The sequence below is a fragment of the Canis aureus genome, chromosome 1 (genome assembly GCF_053574225.1).
Source record: "Canis aureus isolate CA01 chromosome 1, VMU_Caureus_v.1.0, whole genome shotgun sequence".
NCBI classification, from domain to species: Eukaryota; Metazoa; Chordata; class Mammalia; order Carnivora; family Canidae; genus Canis; species Canis aureus.
The window spans coordinates 22,364,655-22,380,172 of NC_135611.1; the positions used below are offsets into that span (position 1 = coordinate 22,364,655).

A 15,518-nucleotide genomic window follows, 5' to 3' on the forward strand; every position below is an offset into this window, starting at 1 on the left:
CGGAAGGCCGTGCTAAACCGCTGAGCCACCCAGGCTACCCTGTTTAATTATTTATTAAAGGACTTCCACTTCTGATCAAAATAGGTCAATAAAAACTGAATTTACCTTCCTACCTGGATCAATGCAAAAGAAAACAAAACAAAAAGAAAAGAAACAGAGACAAAAATATGTGAAACAACAGTTTTCAGATAGTTGGCATCAGGTAGATCAGGTCAGTGATCTCTGGCAAGAGAAAAACAAAGTAAGTTCATTGATTTCCCTAGCTTATTGCCTTGAGAAAGTTTCTAAGCTTCTGAAGAGAAGGGAAAAGCCTAGAAGGAGCCCAGTGGTCTCCCTGAATTAAGGACATGGAGCCAGAAGTCTGAGATAGCCAAAGCAATTGGAATTTGTAAGGATGAGAAGAGAGAAATGCATGGAAGAGGCATTTTTCTGGTCTAGGGAGTGTCTCTCTTGAATCTTCATCGGAGTACTTATCAGTGCATGCTTATGAGAAAGTTTCCCAGGGGTGAAGAAAAAACAAAACAAAACAAAAAACAAAAAACAAAACAAAACAACAACAACAACAAAAACAAAACAAAAAACACCCTACAGAAGAAAAGAAAAAAATCTTTGATGCTCACTCAGGACCAGGAAAAAGTGGATCTCCAGAAGTCAGATAGACAAACATACATGGACCTCATGGGATTTGGGTACAGTACTCAGAAGGTATTAGCTCAGAATCAGAGCAAATTAGACTGATGCTATTAGATGGTACCAGTACTTTGGTACCATGTAATAACTTAAAAGCCAGCTTCAAAAGGATTCAAGTTTTTCCAAGTGACTACATCCTAGAACAAAACTCAATAATATTTTTAAAAACACAAAAAAGTCTCCAGTATCCCAAAAGATAAGTACAATTTGTAAGAAGAACATAAAAATAACCAAATATGCAGGTAGCAAGAAAATAAATTTCATAATGAAGAAAAAATTAATCAGTAGAAACAGACTCAAAAATGACAGAGAAAAGAATCTTTAGATGAGACTACTTAAAGAGTTACTGTAACTATATTCCATATGTTCAAGAAGGTAGAAGAAATACTGAGCAGGTTAGTATGGAATATACAGAAAAGACCCCAACCAAAATCTGGAAATGAACACTACCATATGTAACATGAAAAAATACACTACAGGGGAATAAGATCAGATCAGCCACATCAGGAGAAAAAAAAAAATAGTGGCTTTAAGGACATAGTTATAGGAACTATCCCAAGTGAAACAGAAGAAGAAGAAAGACTGGAAAAAAAAAAATAAACAAAATCAGTGAGCTGTGGTACAACCTAAAGCACCATTACCTACATGTAATTAGAGTCTCTGACTGGAGGAGTAAGTGTGAGAAAAAGAAAACTATTTGAAGAAATAATGACCAAAATTTTTCCCAAATTTGACAAAACCAATCATACCATAGATCCAAGAATCTCAGCAAGCACCAAGCAGAAGAAACATTAAGAAAACTATGCAGAGACATAAGAATAAAATTGTGTAAAATTAGTGGCAAAGAAAAAGAAAAAAACCTTCAAGGTAGTCAGAGAAAACAGACACATTGTGTACAGAGGTATAAAGATAAAAATGATTGCAGTGGTCTTGGTAAAAGCAAGGCAGTATAGGAGATATCATTATTGAAGGAATATCATTATTAAACCTATAGAAAAAAATTGTTAACTTAGAATTCCAAATCCAGTGAAAATGTATTTTATAAAACAGAGACAAAATGAAATCTTTCCAGATGTACAAAGATTTAAAAAGATTATCACCAGCACAGTTCCATTACCAGAAATATTTAGGAAGTCCTTCAGGAACAAAGAAAAATAATACCAGCAGAACATATGGATTAACATAAGGGAATAAACAACACTAAAATGGTAACTGTGTAGTTAAGATATAAAATACATCTTCTAAATTATTTTTAAACTTAAAGTATATTTTATTGTTTAAAGAAAAAATAAAAATGTATTGTGAACTGATATGATGTTTTTGTAAGGTCAATGGTAATAAATTAAAGATACACAACATAAATTCTAAAGCAATCACTAAGGAGGCAAAAGAGTTATGGCTAACGAGCCCACAAAGGATGTAGTATAAATTATTTAAAATATTCAATTAATCTCAAAGAAAGGCAGAAAGAAAAAAGGCACAAAGTTCAGATGGGTCAATTGAGCAACAAAGGAAACAAAGCAGCAGAATGATAGTATAAACCAAACCATATCAATATTCTCATTAAATATAAATGGCCCAAACACCTCAACTAAAAGTCAGAGATTGTCATATTAGATAAAAATGAAACATCCAACTCTATGCAGCCTACAAAAAACCCATTTTAAATTTAAAGACACAAATAATAGTTTGAAAGTAAAATAATGGAAAAATATATATCATGCCAACACACACAAATTTTAGGCTGGAGTTGTTATATGAACATCAGACACAAGGTCGATTTCAGATCAAAGGATATTACTGCTGATAAGGAGAAATAGTTCATAAATGATGAAGTTGTTACCCATCAAGAGGACAAAATAATCATCAAAGTTTTGCAACTAATAACAGAGCTTCAAATTACATGGGGGCAGATACTGATAGAAGAGGATAAATAGGGGATCCCTGAGTGGCTAAGCAGTTTAGTGTCTGCCTTCGGCCCAGGGTGTGATCCTGGAATCCTGGGATCGAGTCCCACATTGGGATCCTTGCATGGAGCCTGCTTCTCCCTCTGCCTGTGTCTCTGCCTCCCTCTCTCTCTGTTTCTCCCTCTGCCTGTGTCTCTGCCTCCTTCTCTCTCTCTCTCTCTCTCTGTCTCATGAATAAATAAACAAAATCTTAATAAAACAAAATGTCTAGATACCTGCTTTTCTCTCTTTTCCTTCCATGTCAGCTCTGACCCTAGCTCACAAGATAACAATTAATGGACCTCCATGGCTAAGCTCTGGGACTCATACCTGAAGTATGACTTGTTTCAGAAATTTTAGGAATATGTCCTTAGATTGTATTATTCTATTATTGAATTAAAGGGATTTAATTTCACCAGAACATCTTGTTTTTACATATAGGAAGCAAAACTTCCTTGTAGTAACATGTTCTAGTGCGAGCCCTGATCAGCTGGGATTGGGTCCTACCCTCCTCTGTCCATACTAAAGAGTCATAAATAACAAAGTTATTTGTTATATAAATATAACAATATTTATCTGACTGTGTTAATGTAACATTTAACTTTTTTCATTAAAGAATTAGCTTTGATTTTTCTGATTTTAGCTTTCTTGCTGTCTTCCTTCATTTATAAAATTGGGATGATGTCTGACACTGACATATTGGAGAAAATGAAGAAATAGTTTAATATTTGTAAAGTACTTGGAAGAAATGCACTAAGTAGTTGTCTATAAACAGTAAATGACGTGGAAAATCAAGGAAAAGTCTAAATTGTTCTGACCCAAATAAAGCATTTTCTAGAAAAATACAGAAGATGGAGAAAAAATAATTGTTAAGGATTTATTTATTTATTTATTTATTTATTTATTTATGAGAGATAGAGAGACAGAGAGAGAGAGAGAGAGAGAACACAGGGAGGAGAGGGGCAGAGGAAGAGGGAGAGAGAGTCCCAAGCAGAATCCACATTGAACACAGAGCCCAACACTGGGCTTGATCTCACTACCCTGAGATGACCACCTGAGTTGAAACCAAGAGTCAGATGCCTAACCAACTGCAACCCTCAGGCACCCTTGATGGAGAAAAAAGTTTCGATTGAATGTTTGAATTTAATGTTGCTAAAATAAATGACTCACATAGTCCTTTCTTTTACCAATTTTATTTTACGAATAACAGCTCAGGTTGTAAACTCAAGGTAAAATATGAAAGAGTTATTAAAAAAGGAGAACAAAGGGGAGATTGGAGATTTTTAATTATATATATATGTATATATATGTATATATATATATACATATATATATATATATATATTCATTCCAATGAGAGCTTTTCTGCTCTAGTTAAATAATAGTATTCATATTTTGTAATAGATTCTTCCAAATATCCTTAGAAAATTCACTGGGTCTAAAACAATGCATCTGCTATGGGCCTGAGGGAGTAGAAGAGAGAAAAGAGTTACAAATAGAAAGATATGTATTATTAATGAATCACCCTAAGTCTGCCCTTAAAGATTGCTAGAAAATGCCTAGAAGACACTAACCTCAGGAAAAAAAAAATCATAAAAGATAAAATCTATTCTTCCTGATATATTCTAAGTAATGATCTCATGAAATGACCTTTTCTCTTCCTCTCACTCCTCTCTGAGCAAGCAGTGCTCATGCTGAATGAATCTAACGCTCCCACTCAGGATTTTTTAATCAGCTTTCTAGTATAGCTGAAAACAGGACTTTACATTTTTTGTCTTTCACACTGAATTGAATGTCACTGTGTTGTTTTGATTTGTGATTCATATTAGTTTCAGTAAAGAAATATATTTTATATAATGTTGTGCAATTGGTGAATTATTGGAGTTTAAAACCCTGGAATCCTTAACTGTTTTTTAAGTTGTATTTTATATAGTCTACTGTTAGGTAGCGAGGACAAACCAAAACAATATAAACTTCAGTTTATAAAAACACACAACTCAAAGGTCATGGAACTGAATTATTTATATTTGCTAAATCACTGATGTACCAAATGATAATAGAACAATGCCTTATTTGTGTGTGCATAATGTTTCTAACTCTTTAAAAAATTTCAAATGGTATTAGTTTTGTTATCTAAATGGAATCTCAGAATTATAAGGTAAAATACTATCCTGCCTCACCAATAAGAAAACTGAGGCTTCAATAGTCCCACAATGTGGGAATGTAAAGCCTACTGTGCAGATGACCAATAATCTATTGTTAAAGAGAGAATTTACCCTCATTTGATACCATTAGATTCTAAACAAATTTAGTCACAAATGAAATACTCCTTTCCTTCCTTCCTTCCTTCCTTCCTTCCTTCCTTCCTTCCTTCCTTCCTTCTTCTTCCTCTTTCTTTCTCCCTTTCTTCCTCTTTCTTTTCTTTCTTTCTTTCTTTCTTTCTTTCTTTCTTTCTTTCTTTCTTTCTTTCTTTCTTTCTTTCTTTCTTTCTTTCTTTCTTTCTTTCTTTCTTTCTTTCTTTCTTTCTTCTTTCTTTTTCTTTCTCTTTATTTCCTTTCTTTCTCTTTCTTTCTAACAGTAAAATATTTCCAATCACTCTTATAAAAATGATTTTTTATATTATTTAGAAACAATAAATCTACCTTAAAAAGCTAAGTATTTTTAAATAAGGCAAAATTGATATTTTGTAGCAATCACAACCAATTTTTGATATCTACATCTCTTACAAAGACCAACCTAAGGTTCCACCTTAAGACATTAGAAATGGAGAGCAGGTATGACTATAATAAGTACAAGAAAGAAAATAGTAGACATGAAAAAAAATAAAATAGAGACAGAGAACAAATTAGTAATGGTAAAGCCTCAAAGATCAACAAAATTGGTAAACCCTTACCTAGGCTATTCACAAAAAAGAGAGAGGACATAGATGATCAATATCAGTAATGAAACAGCAGTTATCACCACAGATAATAAGAGACTATTATGAATGAACATTTCTATGCTACAAAATATGACAAAATGAACTAGACAAATGCCATGAAAATTGTAACTTACTAAAATCAATACAAGAAAAATACAGAATATAAAAAAGATGTATTTGTGTTAAATAAGTTAAATTATCAAAAGACTTCCTAAAAAGGAAATCTCAGGTCCAGATAACCATCTGAATGAATTAATAAATTCTATCAAACATTACAGGAATAAAAAATATAAGTTTTACACACACTTTTTCAGTGACAGAAGAACCAACTATTCATCAAATTTTATAAAGCCAGTCTAACTTTAATAAAAAAGGGTAAAATAATTCCATAAAAAGAAAATTGTAGACAAAATATACTTCATGAATATAGTAGACAAATATACCTAATGAATATAGGAACAAAAAATCCTTAATAAATATCAACAAATCAAATCCAACAATACAAGAAAAGGATAATCCATCATGACAACATAGGATCTATATGAGAAACTGAAGATTAGCTGTCTTTCAAGAATCAATATAATTCACCATTTTAAGAAATACTAATAAAGGAGGAAAAAGAGAAAATTATTTCACAAAAATTCAACAAATTCATTACAAAAACTCCCAGAAAGCTAGAAAAAGTAGAAAAGTTCCTCAATCTGCTAAGAGACACCTGTGAAGAACCTGTAACTATCATCCTATTTCATGCCTCCCCTAAGTCAGGAACAAGACAAAAAATGCCTCCCTCCACTGCTTCTATTCAACATTGTACTAGAGATCTTACCCAAGAGAAGGCAAGAGAAAGAAATAAAAGGTAGAATATCAGAAAATAACTATAAAACTGCTCTTATTTCCATACAATATGCTTGTTTACATGGAAATTCTCAGAGCATTCTACTAGTAGAACAAATAAGTGGATCTAACGGGTCTAGGATACAAGTCTTATTGGTTTTATTGTTTAAAAACCATTTTATTCTACACTAGCAGCAAACAGTTGAAAAAAAAAAACTTGAACAAACCCATTTAAAATAGTCCATACATACACGCACACACACGTATAAATAGGGACTAAATTTAACACACACGCATATATGCTATATACATGAACTAAATCTAACAAAGAATTCAAGACTTCCTATATTGAATATTATAAAATATTACTGAGAGAAATTAAAGAAGAAATTTGTATAGCAGAAGCTTATTGTGTGTCAATTATACCACAATCAAGCTCTTTTAAAAACTCAACAAATTACACACTTTAAGTATGTATAGTTTATACACTTGCAAATACCTTCATGTAGGTAGAAGTAGGTAAAGTGTAGAAGTAGATAAACTGATAGATTGATAGATTGAGCAATAGGTTGGTAGATAAATTGTGAGTTTTTAAAAGAAGAACTTGGTTTCAAATTAATTTTGCCAACATTGCCAGAATTCAGATCTTGTGGATTCATATCATGCGTATACATCAAAGCTGGCATGTAGGGTTCTTAAACTAGAAGGAGTATGATGTCAAAAGAGTATAAACATCTAATAGTACAAACACTGGTTAATGAATCTCTATATCTGTACTAGGTAAGATTTTTTTTATGATTTTATTTATTTTAGAGAGAGAGAGAGAGAGGGAAAGAGAAAGAGAGCGAGCACATAAGCAGGGAGGAGAGTCAGTCAGAGGCCAAGGAAGAAGCAGACCCTCTACTGAGCAAGAGCCCGATGTGGGCCTCAATCCCAGGACCCCAAGATCATGACCTGAGCTGATGGCAGATGCTTAACTGACTGAGCCACCCAGGCGCCCTGGTAAGCTTTTGTTTTAAATCTGGCAATGTTAGATATTATTCAAAATGATCTTGTAGTTTTAGTCCTGAAGCAGGTCACAGTGCCTGGTGTCTAAATACTCAATTATTATGCCCGATAAACAAAATGCATTTGAAAGTTCTGGTCTGTCATCAAAGAGAGCGAGTTTATTGGTGAATTATAAACCAAGTAATTTTTTTATAAGCTAAAAGCAACCATGACACTTGAAGTCATAGCTTATGTTATGCTTTACCAGATTATAGCTTTCCTTAATTCATTTTTAATTGTATAACTATTATACAGTCCTTAAAATATATATTCCATTATTAAGCCAAAGTTTATGTTAGATATATATTAAGTTGTAACTTTTAAAAAGATAAAGGATTCACTCAAACTCACATTCAAACTTTGCGAAGAAACTACCAATTGTTTTATTTATTCTAGTAAATATTTAAGTAAGCATACCAGTTTCATGGTATCTTTTTGAAATGTATTTAAAATATAAGTTTTAAAGCTTTAGATTAGTTTTAGCTTTAAATTGTCTAGACAATTTTATATATTTTTACATGTATATATAAAACTCTTCCTATTTAATATATATTAAGGTATGTTTAACATACACTTTAGATAAATAGTAAATCACATGTTGAAAAAAATACCAGTTTCTCTGTATAGCTATGCAGATACTTGGACAATAACAATAAAACACTATTTTATTTCATATTTTATGGTAAGACATGGGACTATGTTAGAAGAGTATCAGCTGGGAGAACTGAAATACATCTCTACATACACATGTGTGTGTATGTAAATGCATGTGTGTAAATATCTTTCCAGATAAATTTGAAGTGTAAGAAACACATGAAATGTATTCATTGAAATAGGTTCATATCCATTTTATCCATAAGTTTTCTCAGCTCGAGCACCTGAGTGGCTCAGCGGTTGAGCGTCTGCCTTGGCTCAGTGTGTGATCCCAGGACCCGGGATGGAGTTCCACATTGGGCTCCTGTAGGGAGCCTGCTTCTCCCTCTGCCTGTGTCTCTGCCTCTCTTTGTGTGTCTCTCATGAATAAATAAATAAAATCTTTAAAAAAATTTCTTAGCTCTTTAAAATACATCTTACAAAGGGAAATCTCCTGTTTTCTTGTTAAGCGTTTGCAGAGATTTGCCAGTGTTAATCTCCCAAAAGCCTCAACTTTGCTAGCTTTGGAGGCTCCTGGAAAGTCAACGTGTAGTAAAGAACATCATTACCAAAAGGTAATACCCAATGTGGTTTTCGCTCATGACTTCATTCTGAGTTTGCACCATACTCTCATTGCAGGGGAGCCTGGGCACGGCCATGGGGATCTCTCTCCGCTGGGTGGCATCAAGATGGACTGTCAGAGATGATGTCCACTGAATAATGGATCGATGACAGTCCCTTGACATAGGTTTGATGGCTATAAAATATGTTATATGATTGCCTTAACATTCAAACGGGGGACTAACCGGGAGAATGTTATTTCTAAATGCCAAGCTAACCAGAATAGTGGAGATTTTCAGTAAGCATTTCTCTTATTGTCTAAGGCAATTATAGAGAGAATGGGTCAGTGTATTTTTCCTCCTGCATTGGGAAAATCTTTCTTTGCTACTGCAAGAAAAAGGCATTCAAATTCAAATCAAGCTTCTCATCACGAATGTTCTGTTTGTGAAAGACGTTACAAATAAGTAGCATCCCTCCTGCCCCCACCAATAAGATTGTATTCCCAGTGAGGTCAGTGTACTTCTTTGCAAATAATATGGTGTCAAGTCAACAAATAGAATCAACTTGCTTTGTGCTTTACGAGAACAATTTAACTTCTTGACACCCTGTATATGACATATATTTCTTTGATTTCTCTCTGTTAATGATATAATCTCTTATTATATTATGGAAAATCAGGTATAGAATTGGATAAGAATGCTTTTCCTACACAGTAGCCCTCTCTGAATAAACAAGTTTTAAATGAATTCAGAAAAGTCATAATTCAAGTATTGTATTGACTAAAATGAGGCTGAGTATGATAAGAGAACTTGGAATGTATGCAGAGAGCAGTTTGATAACTAAGTGTACAGGCTTGATTGAAAATTCCTTGTTTCACCTTTTGTTTTATGATCATAATGGCATAGCCACAAAGCTCTACCTATAAACACTAAGGGAAAAGAAGGCAATGAGACTAGATAATTTAGTGTTAAAGAAAAATTGATGGAATATATTATTAGTGAGAAAAAAATGAAAAAAAAGTGTTCTTTCTTTTTATAAGAATTAATAAGAAGTTTCCACTAACCAGTGGGAAAAAATAAATACAATCCCTTTCTGAATTCTATGACTCGTAAGCAAAAGTACACAGCAGAGTACCCACCATTATGAATGTCTCTAGATAAAATTCCCCAATTCAAAATCCATAGAGGAAAATCATGAGTTGTGCGTGTGCTTGTGTGTGTTTAGAATGATAGAAGATAGAAAAAGAGACTTGCTTTTAAGAATTAATTTGTGTCACAAATTAAAATAAAATTCCAAAGAGCAAGTTTCCAAGAAAGAAACTAATTTCAGATAAATCATTTATTTCTCTTAATAGAATAAAAACCATAGCTACTCACCTAACCTCTCAATGGAATAATATCGCTGTTTACTGTCCACACGCACCGTCTCAGCATATGGGCTCCCAACACCATAACCAATAATGTAACCTCGCACCACGATGTTTGGGTTCAAGGGAGGAGTCCAACTCATGATGATGCAGTTGGTCTGGGGCCTCACATGAAGAGAGCTTGGTTGGTCAGGGACTTGAGACTCTAGAATCCAAAAAGAGGCATCATCAGCCTATCTCATACTAGAACATAGAGCACGGCAGCATTAAACAAGACTTAACATCATATTCCATAGAACCTCAAATGGTGCATCACTTATTGCCCAAGATCCTCCTGTGTCAGCAGGTGATACATTTTCCATGTTTGATTTGACTTTCACAGAATTTCTTAAGTGCGAGAGGGCACTGAGTTCCTTCCACAGACACGGAGCATCATGCATTTTTATTCTAATAGTTTTTTTCTTTGGGCTGTTTCCCCCCATATAAACTCTTCTTAGGTATCATCAATACTGGGTAAAATCGAAGAGGATGTAAGAATAATGGAAAGGGAAATGAAATGTCAAAAATGGTCTTGCCCAAGGATTATTTACTCTGAGTTAACTAAAAACAAAAATAAAGTGGTCCTTTCTTAAGAGATTGTCAATATATTAGGACCAGGATTTGCTGAGCATGATTAGGATGGCACCCAACCCATAACTTAGTGCATCTCTGAAAAGTGCACTAGTTAAGGGAAAGGAGACAGTGGCTGGCATTGCAGCCACACAGACTTGGGAGTGTGCAAATTTGGTTTCATACCAGGATCTGTCATTTACTAGCTGTGCACCCTCATGAAGTTACTTATCTTCTCCAAGATTACCTTATAATTAAATTGGCATTCCAGATATTGATTGCCTCGAAGCCTGAGCTCTGGAAGTAAGAGTTCCAATTTGTACTATATACTCCCATCTCAGAGAAACCTTAAGACCTTATTCATCCTGTTTCAGTTTCCTCACATGTAGAATGAGACTAAGGATAGCAACGGTCTCAAAGGATGCTGAGAAGATTTAATGAGGTAGTGCATAAAAGTGCTCTCATTATCAGTAGCACCAACTAAATGTTAGCTGTTAGGGAGTAAATGCACTTGCTACCCTGCCATAAATTCTCTTTAAAGGAGACTGTGTGTTGAAAATTAATAAATTGGAATTCTGACTTTCACATCATTATTCTTCCCTCTGATCCCACCCTTAAAGAAATGATGCATTTTCTGGATGATTATCATCATTCACTTAATAAATATTTATAGAACATCTACTATGTTTGGAGAGTGGGGCAAGCTCCCATGACGATCAAGATACAGGACAGAATGCATATGGCAGATATAAAACAATCACTCTTGGAGCTTACAGTTTAATGGGAAAGACAAGTAAAAAGCCAGTTTTAATATACATATTAAATATAATTATTTATATACATATTTTGATAGGATTAATACAGGTACCTGTACCCTATTTTTGGAAAATCACATAAGTATTATGGGAAGAAATTTTTATTTTATTTTTTAATTTTAAAGATTTTATTTATTTATTCATGAGAGACACAGAGAGATGCAGAGAGAGGCAGGAGACAGGTCCCATGCAGGGAGCCCGATGTGGGACTTGATCCTGGGACTCCAGGATCACGCCCTGGGCCGAAGGCAGGCGCTAAACCACTGAGCCACCTGGGCTGCCCATATGGGAAGAAATTTAAGAAAGAATGTGTCCACCTAAACTTTAGTAATGCATTCAGTGCTTAGCATAGTCCCTGACAATACTCAAAAATATTAATAATGTGAACCTTATTCAAACTACTTATTTTCATTATTTCTTAACTGATAATCTCTAAAGGTAACATATGTTAGATTATGCAAAAGAGTTTGATGATTAAAGGTAATATTAAAATATATTTTTTCCTTGATGTAATAGCAAAAGGCGATATGATCTCTATTACCGACGTTAGCCACCTTCAACACGCACACTAATATGGAAGCGTATCTTTCATTAAAGTTTTTAAAGTAGGTCTCATACTAACAGCTTTTCAAAGGATGCTACATTCTAAAGATGCTCTATCAGCAGCATTTTCTAAAGGAGCTTTTTTTTTTTCTTTCTTCTGAAGATGCCCGTTTGTGAACAGAAAGGGACTAGCTTTTATTTGCTCTAAAGAAGCCTGTGACATAATATGCAAAGGTGTCACAAAAAATCATCTCAAAATGTGGATATAAACCTTAACAACAGAAACACAACGTTTGAGAAGGATTTCCCACTATAAACCCTAAGTAAAAGTAATAAAAGAGATGAAAGGAATGGAATAATACTTTTCAACTTTATTGCCACAGAGGCTCTCCAGTGTCCTTGAAATATAATGGGCTCCACAGTGAATTCTGTTTAACGCTTTTGAAGGTTTTGCAATAATTATTGAAAACAATGAGACAATCTGCCTAATCTTATGTTTGGAAAATGAACTGCATGCTATAACTTTTTAAAAACAATATGAAAACCCTAATATTGTTTCCAACATCTTTTAGAATAAAAGGAAAAAAAATATTTAAAATGTTTTCAGAACAGTAACTTCTCTGTCTTTCCACAAACCATAAGTAGCTCCCCCACAAGTTAGGTTAGTACCCACAGAATTACATCTCTTGGAGATTTATAAAGTGACTAAGGTAATGAGTGCACAAACTGATTCTTGAAGAAGTTGACTCTTACTACACAATATTCATCTTTTTTTCCCCACTACATAGAAGTAGTTTGAATCCTAGATCCAAACTTCAAAACAATTTTAACATTAAAAAAATAAGAGTGTCAATACACAAGAATATATGCTGCCTCCCCATCTAAATATTTCCTGGGCTTTTACCATCCCTTTAGAATCATAGGGCCATAAGAAGGGGTGCCCATCAAGACAGTAGTAGACCTAAGCCATTCATAATATATGGCCTCATCATAAAGATAACTGTGTTAGGAGATTGTTCATAATCCGGAATATCCAGGTTGTACCCACCTACTCACTTCTTACTCTAAAAACAGAAATGACACTTTCCTTTTATGCCATCTGAGTCAGTTTCCTCTAACACAGATGACCTTATGGATTAGGAAAATGGTTACTACTGGAATGAACCATAAAACATCAATTTAGAAAATTTGCCATGGAAGTATGTGACATGAGTCCTCTCTGTTTGAAGGCTGAAGCTGAAATTCACTACTCAGAAGTACATGAAAGATTTTACAAGTACCTCTAGGACAATAATCGAGTATATAAAGCATAGAGAAGTATTAAGGTAATTATTGAAATAATTTGAAACCAAAGAACACATTTTGCCTGAAATATCCAATTTAATGAGCCCCAAATTTCTACTGAAATCTGAATTATCAAAGTAACTATGTCAACCGCCATTCTTGATTACACTATGGAATTGTGGATTCTCTCTCGGTTTAATTTGTTCTTAAAGAATAGTTATTATTTTTTGAGTGACGATGGCATTTTCCACTAATGAGCAGTGTCCACATATAGCACATTAGGAAATTTATCATATTAACCCCAATAACATTTCAACAATTACTTTGCATCTCCTATGTGCCAGTCATAATTCTAGGTACTGGGGATACAGTTTTTCTGGGAAGTAAAACCAATAAAATAAGAATAAATGCACAAGGAAATTGGGAGATCCTGCAAGTCTTATGCTGATGGAATAGTAACTGAGTCAAAGAAGATATTCTTGGTGGAATCTAAGGTGAATGATCAGAAAGAGCCAGTTAAGCAAGCAGCATGGTGACAAGCTATACAGGAAGAAGAAATAACTCCTACAAAGGCCCTTCAGCAAGACTAAGCTTGATGTATGAAGAAACAAAGATCATTGTGCCTGGACTAAGAAGGAAAATAAAGAAGACAAAAAGAAAGGTACCGAGTGGGAATGTAAAACGGTACACGTTATGAAAAACTGTACTGCAGTTTTTTAAAAAATTGAATTACCATAAGACCCAATAATTCCACTTCTGGGTATATTTCCCAAAGAGTTGAAAGCAGAGACTCAGAAACTTGTACACCTGTATTCACAGCACAATTATTCACGATAGCCCAAATGCAGGTGAGACTCAGGTGTCCATCAACAGATGAATGGGTAAACAAACTGGGGGATATACATACAATGGGATATTTTTCAGCTTTAAAAAGAAGGAAATTTTGACACATGCTATAATGTGGGTGAGCCCTTAGGACATTATGGTAAGTGAAATAAGCCAGTCACAAAAGGACTAAAATTGCATGGTTCCACTTCTGTGAGACTCCTGAGTAGTCATATTCATAGACACAGAAAGTAAGATGGTGATTTCTAGAAACTAGGAGGAAGGTAGAGTGGGGAGGTACTGTATAATGGGTACAGAGTTTCAGTTTTGCAAGATGACGAGTGTTTTGGAGGAGAGTGGTTTAGATGATGGTCACACAACACTGTGAATGTACTTAAAGACACTGAACTGTACACTTAAAAATAGTTAAGATGGTTACTTTTCTGTTATGTGACTTTCAAAGCAGTTCTTAAAAAATTAGAAAATCCTACAAGTGTTTTTGTACTTGTCTAGGTGGCTGTTGTCATTTGGGAGGTAGCATCTGTAGAGCTATAAATTGGACATGAAAGGTGTGGAAAAGAAGAAGCTCAATGACAATTTGCAGATCTTTGGCTTGGGCAACTGGTGGATGACCTACCGAGACAAAGAAAAACATGCAAGCTCTTGGGTTATGTGAAATTTGAGGTGCCTATTAGTCACATATGTGGAGATCTCGGGGACGTACGTGGGTACATAAGTCTGGGGTTTTAGTGAAAGGCCATGGCCTTTCACATGATACACAGATGTGAAAGCCATCATCAAGCATTGAAAATAAATGTGTATGAATATAGAGATAGTGTGAGCATGTGTGTAAACAAAGCACAAAGATCGTGTCAAATAAATAACACTACTCCCAACTCCTTAACATCTTTCTATAGAATATTGTAAGGTCAAGTTCTTTACCATGGCCTAAAAGGTCACATGGGATCTATTGCATTCCCCCTTAGCTCTCTATCTTCATCTCCAGACACTTTTCCCTCTGCTCACCTTACCCGAGCCACCTACTATACACTGGACACTTAGCTCTTCCTCAAACATGCCAGGCATGCTCTGGACTCAGGGCATTTGTATTTGTTGCACCCTCTTCCTGGGAAGCTCTCCTTCAGATATATCTTCCTTTGTTATTTCCTTCAGTTTTCTGTTACTTAATTTCCAATTTCAGCCTTCCCTGGCTACCACATTGAAGATTGCAATCTTCCCCTAATCTCTAATCTAATGATCACCTGTCTTATTGCTTTTCCCCCTTTGGAATTATTGCCATTAATTGTGCTTTCTATTTAATGTGATTATTTCATTATTCTTTGTCTCATCTCCTTCCATAAATTCTCTGTAACTCCCGTAGCTAGAACAGTTCCTGGCACAAAGTGCTCAAAAACATGTGAACAAAGTCTACACTTCCTGCAAGG

The 15,518-nt window shown here is 34.5% G+C and overlaps 1 protein-coding gene across 7 annotated transcripts in view; it reads right to left on the minus strand.

The window, feature by feature from the left end:
- The window catches only part of DCC (DCC netrin 1 receptor), a 1,086,625-nt gene that overhangs the window by 152,657 nt on the left and 918,450 nt on the right, over positions 1-15,518 (minus strand). For all 7 annotated transcript variants that reach the window (XM_077892657.1, XM_077892647.1, XM_077892640.1 and 4 more), the window contains one exon: positions 10,008-10,202. In XM_077892657.1, the coding sequence (XP_077748783.1) occupies positions 10,008-10,202 (195 nt within the window). The remainder of the gene's footprint in view (positions 1-10,007; positions 10,203-15,518) is intronic.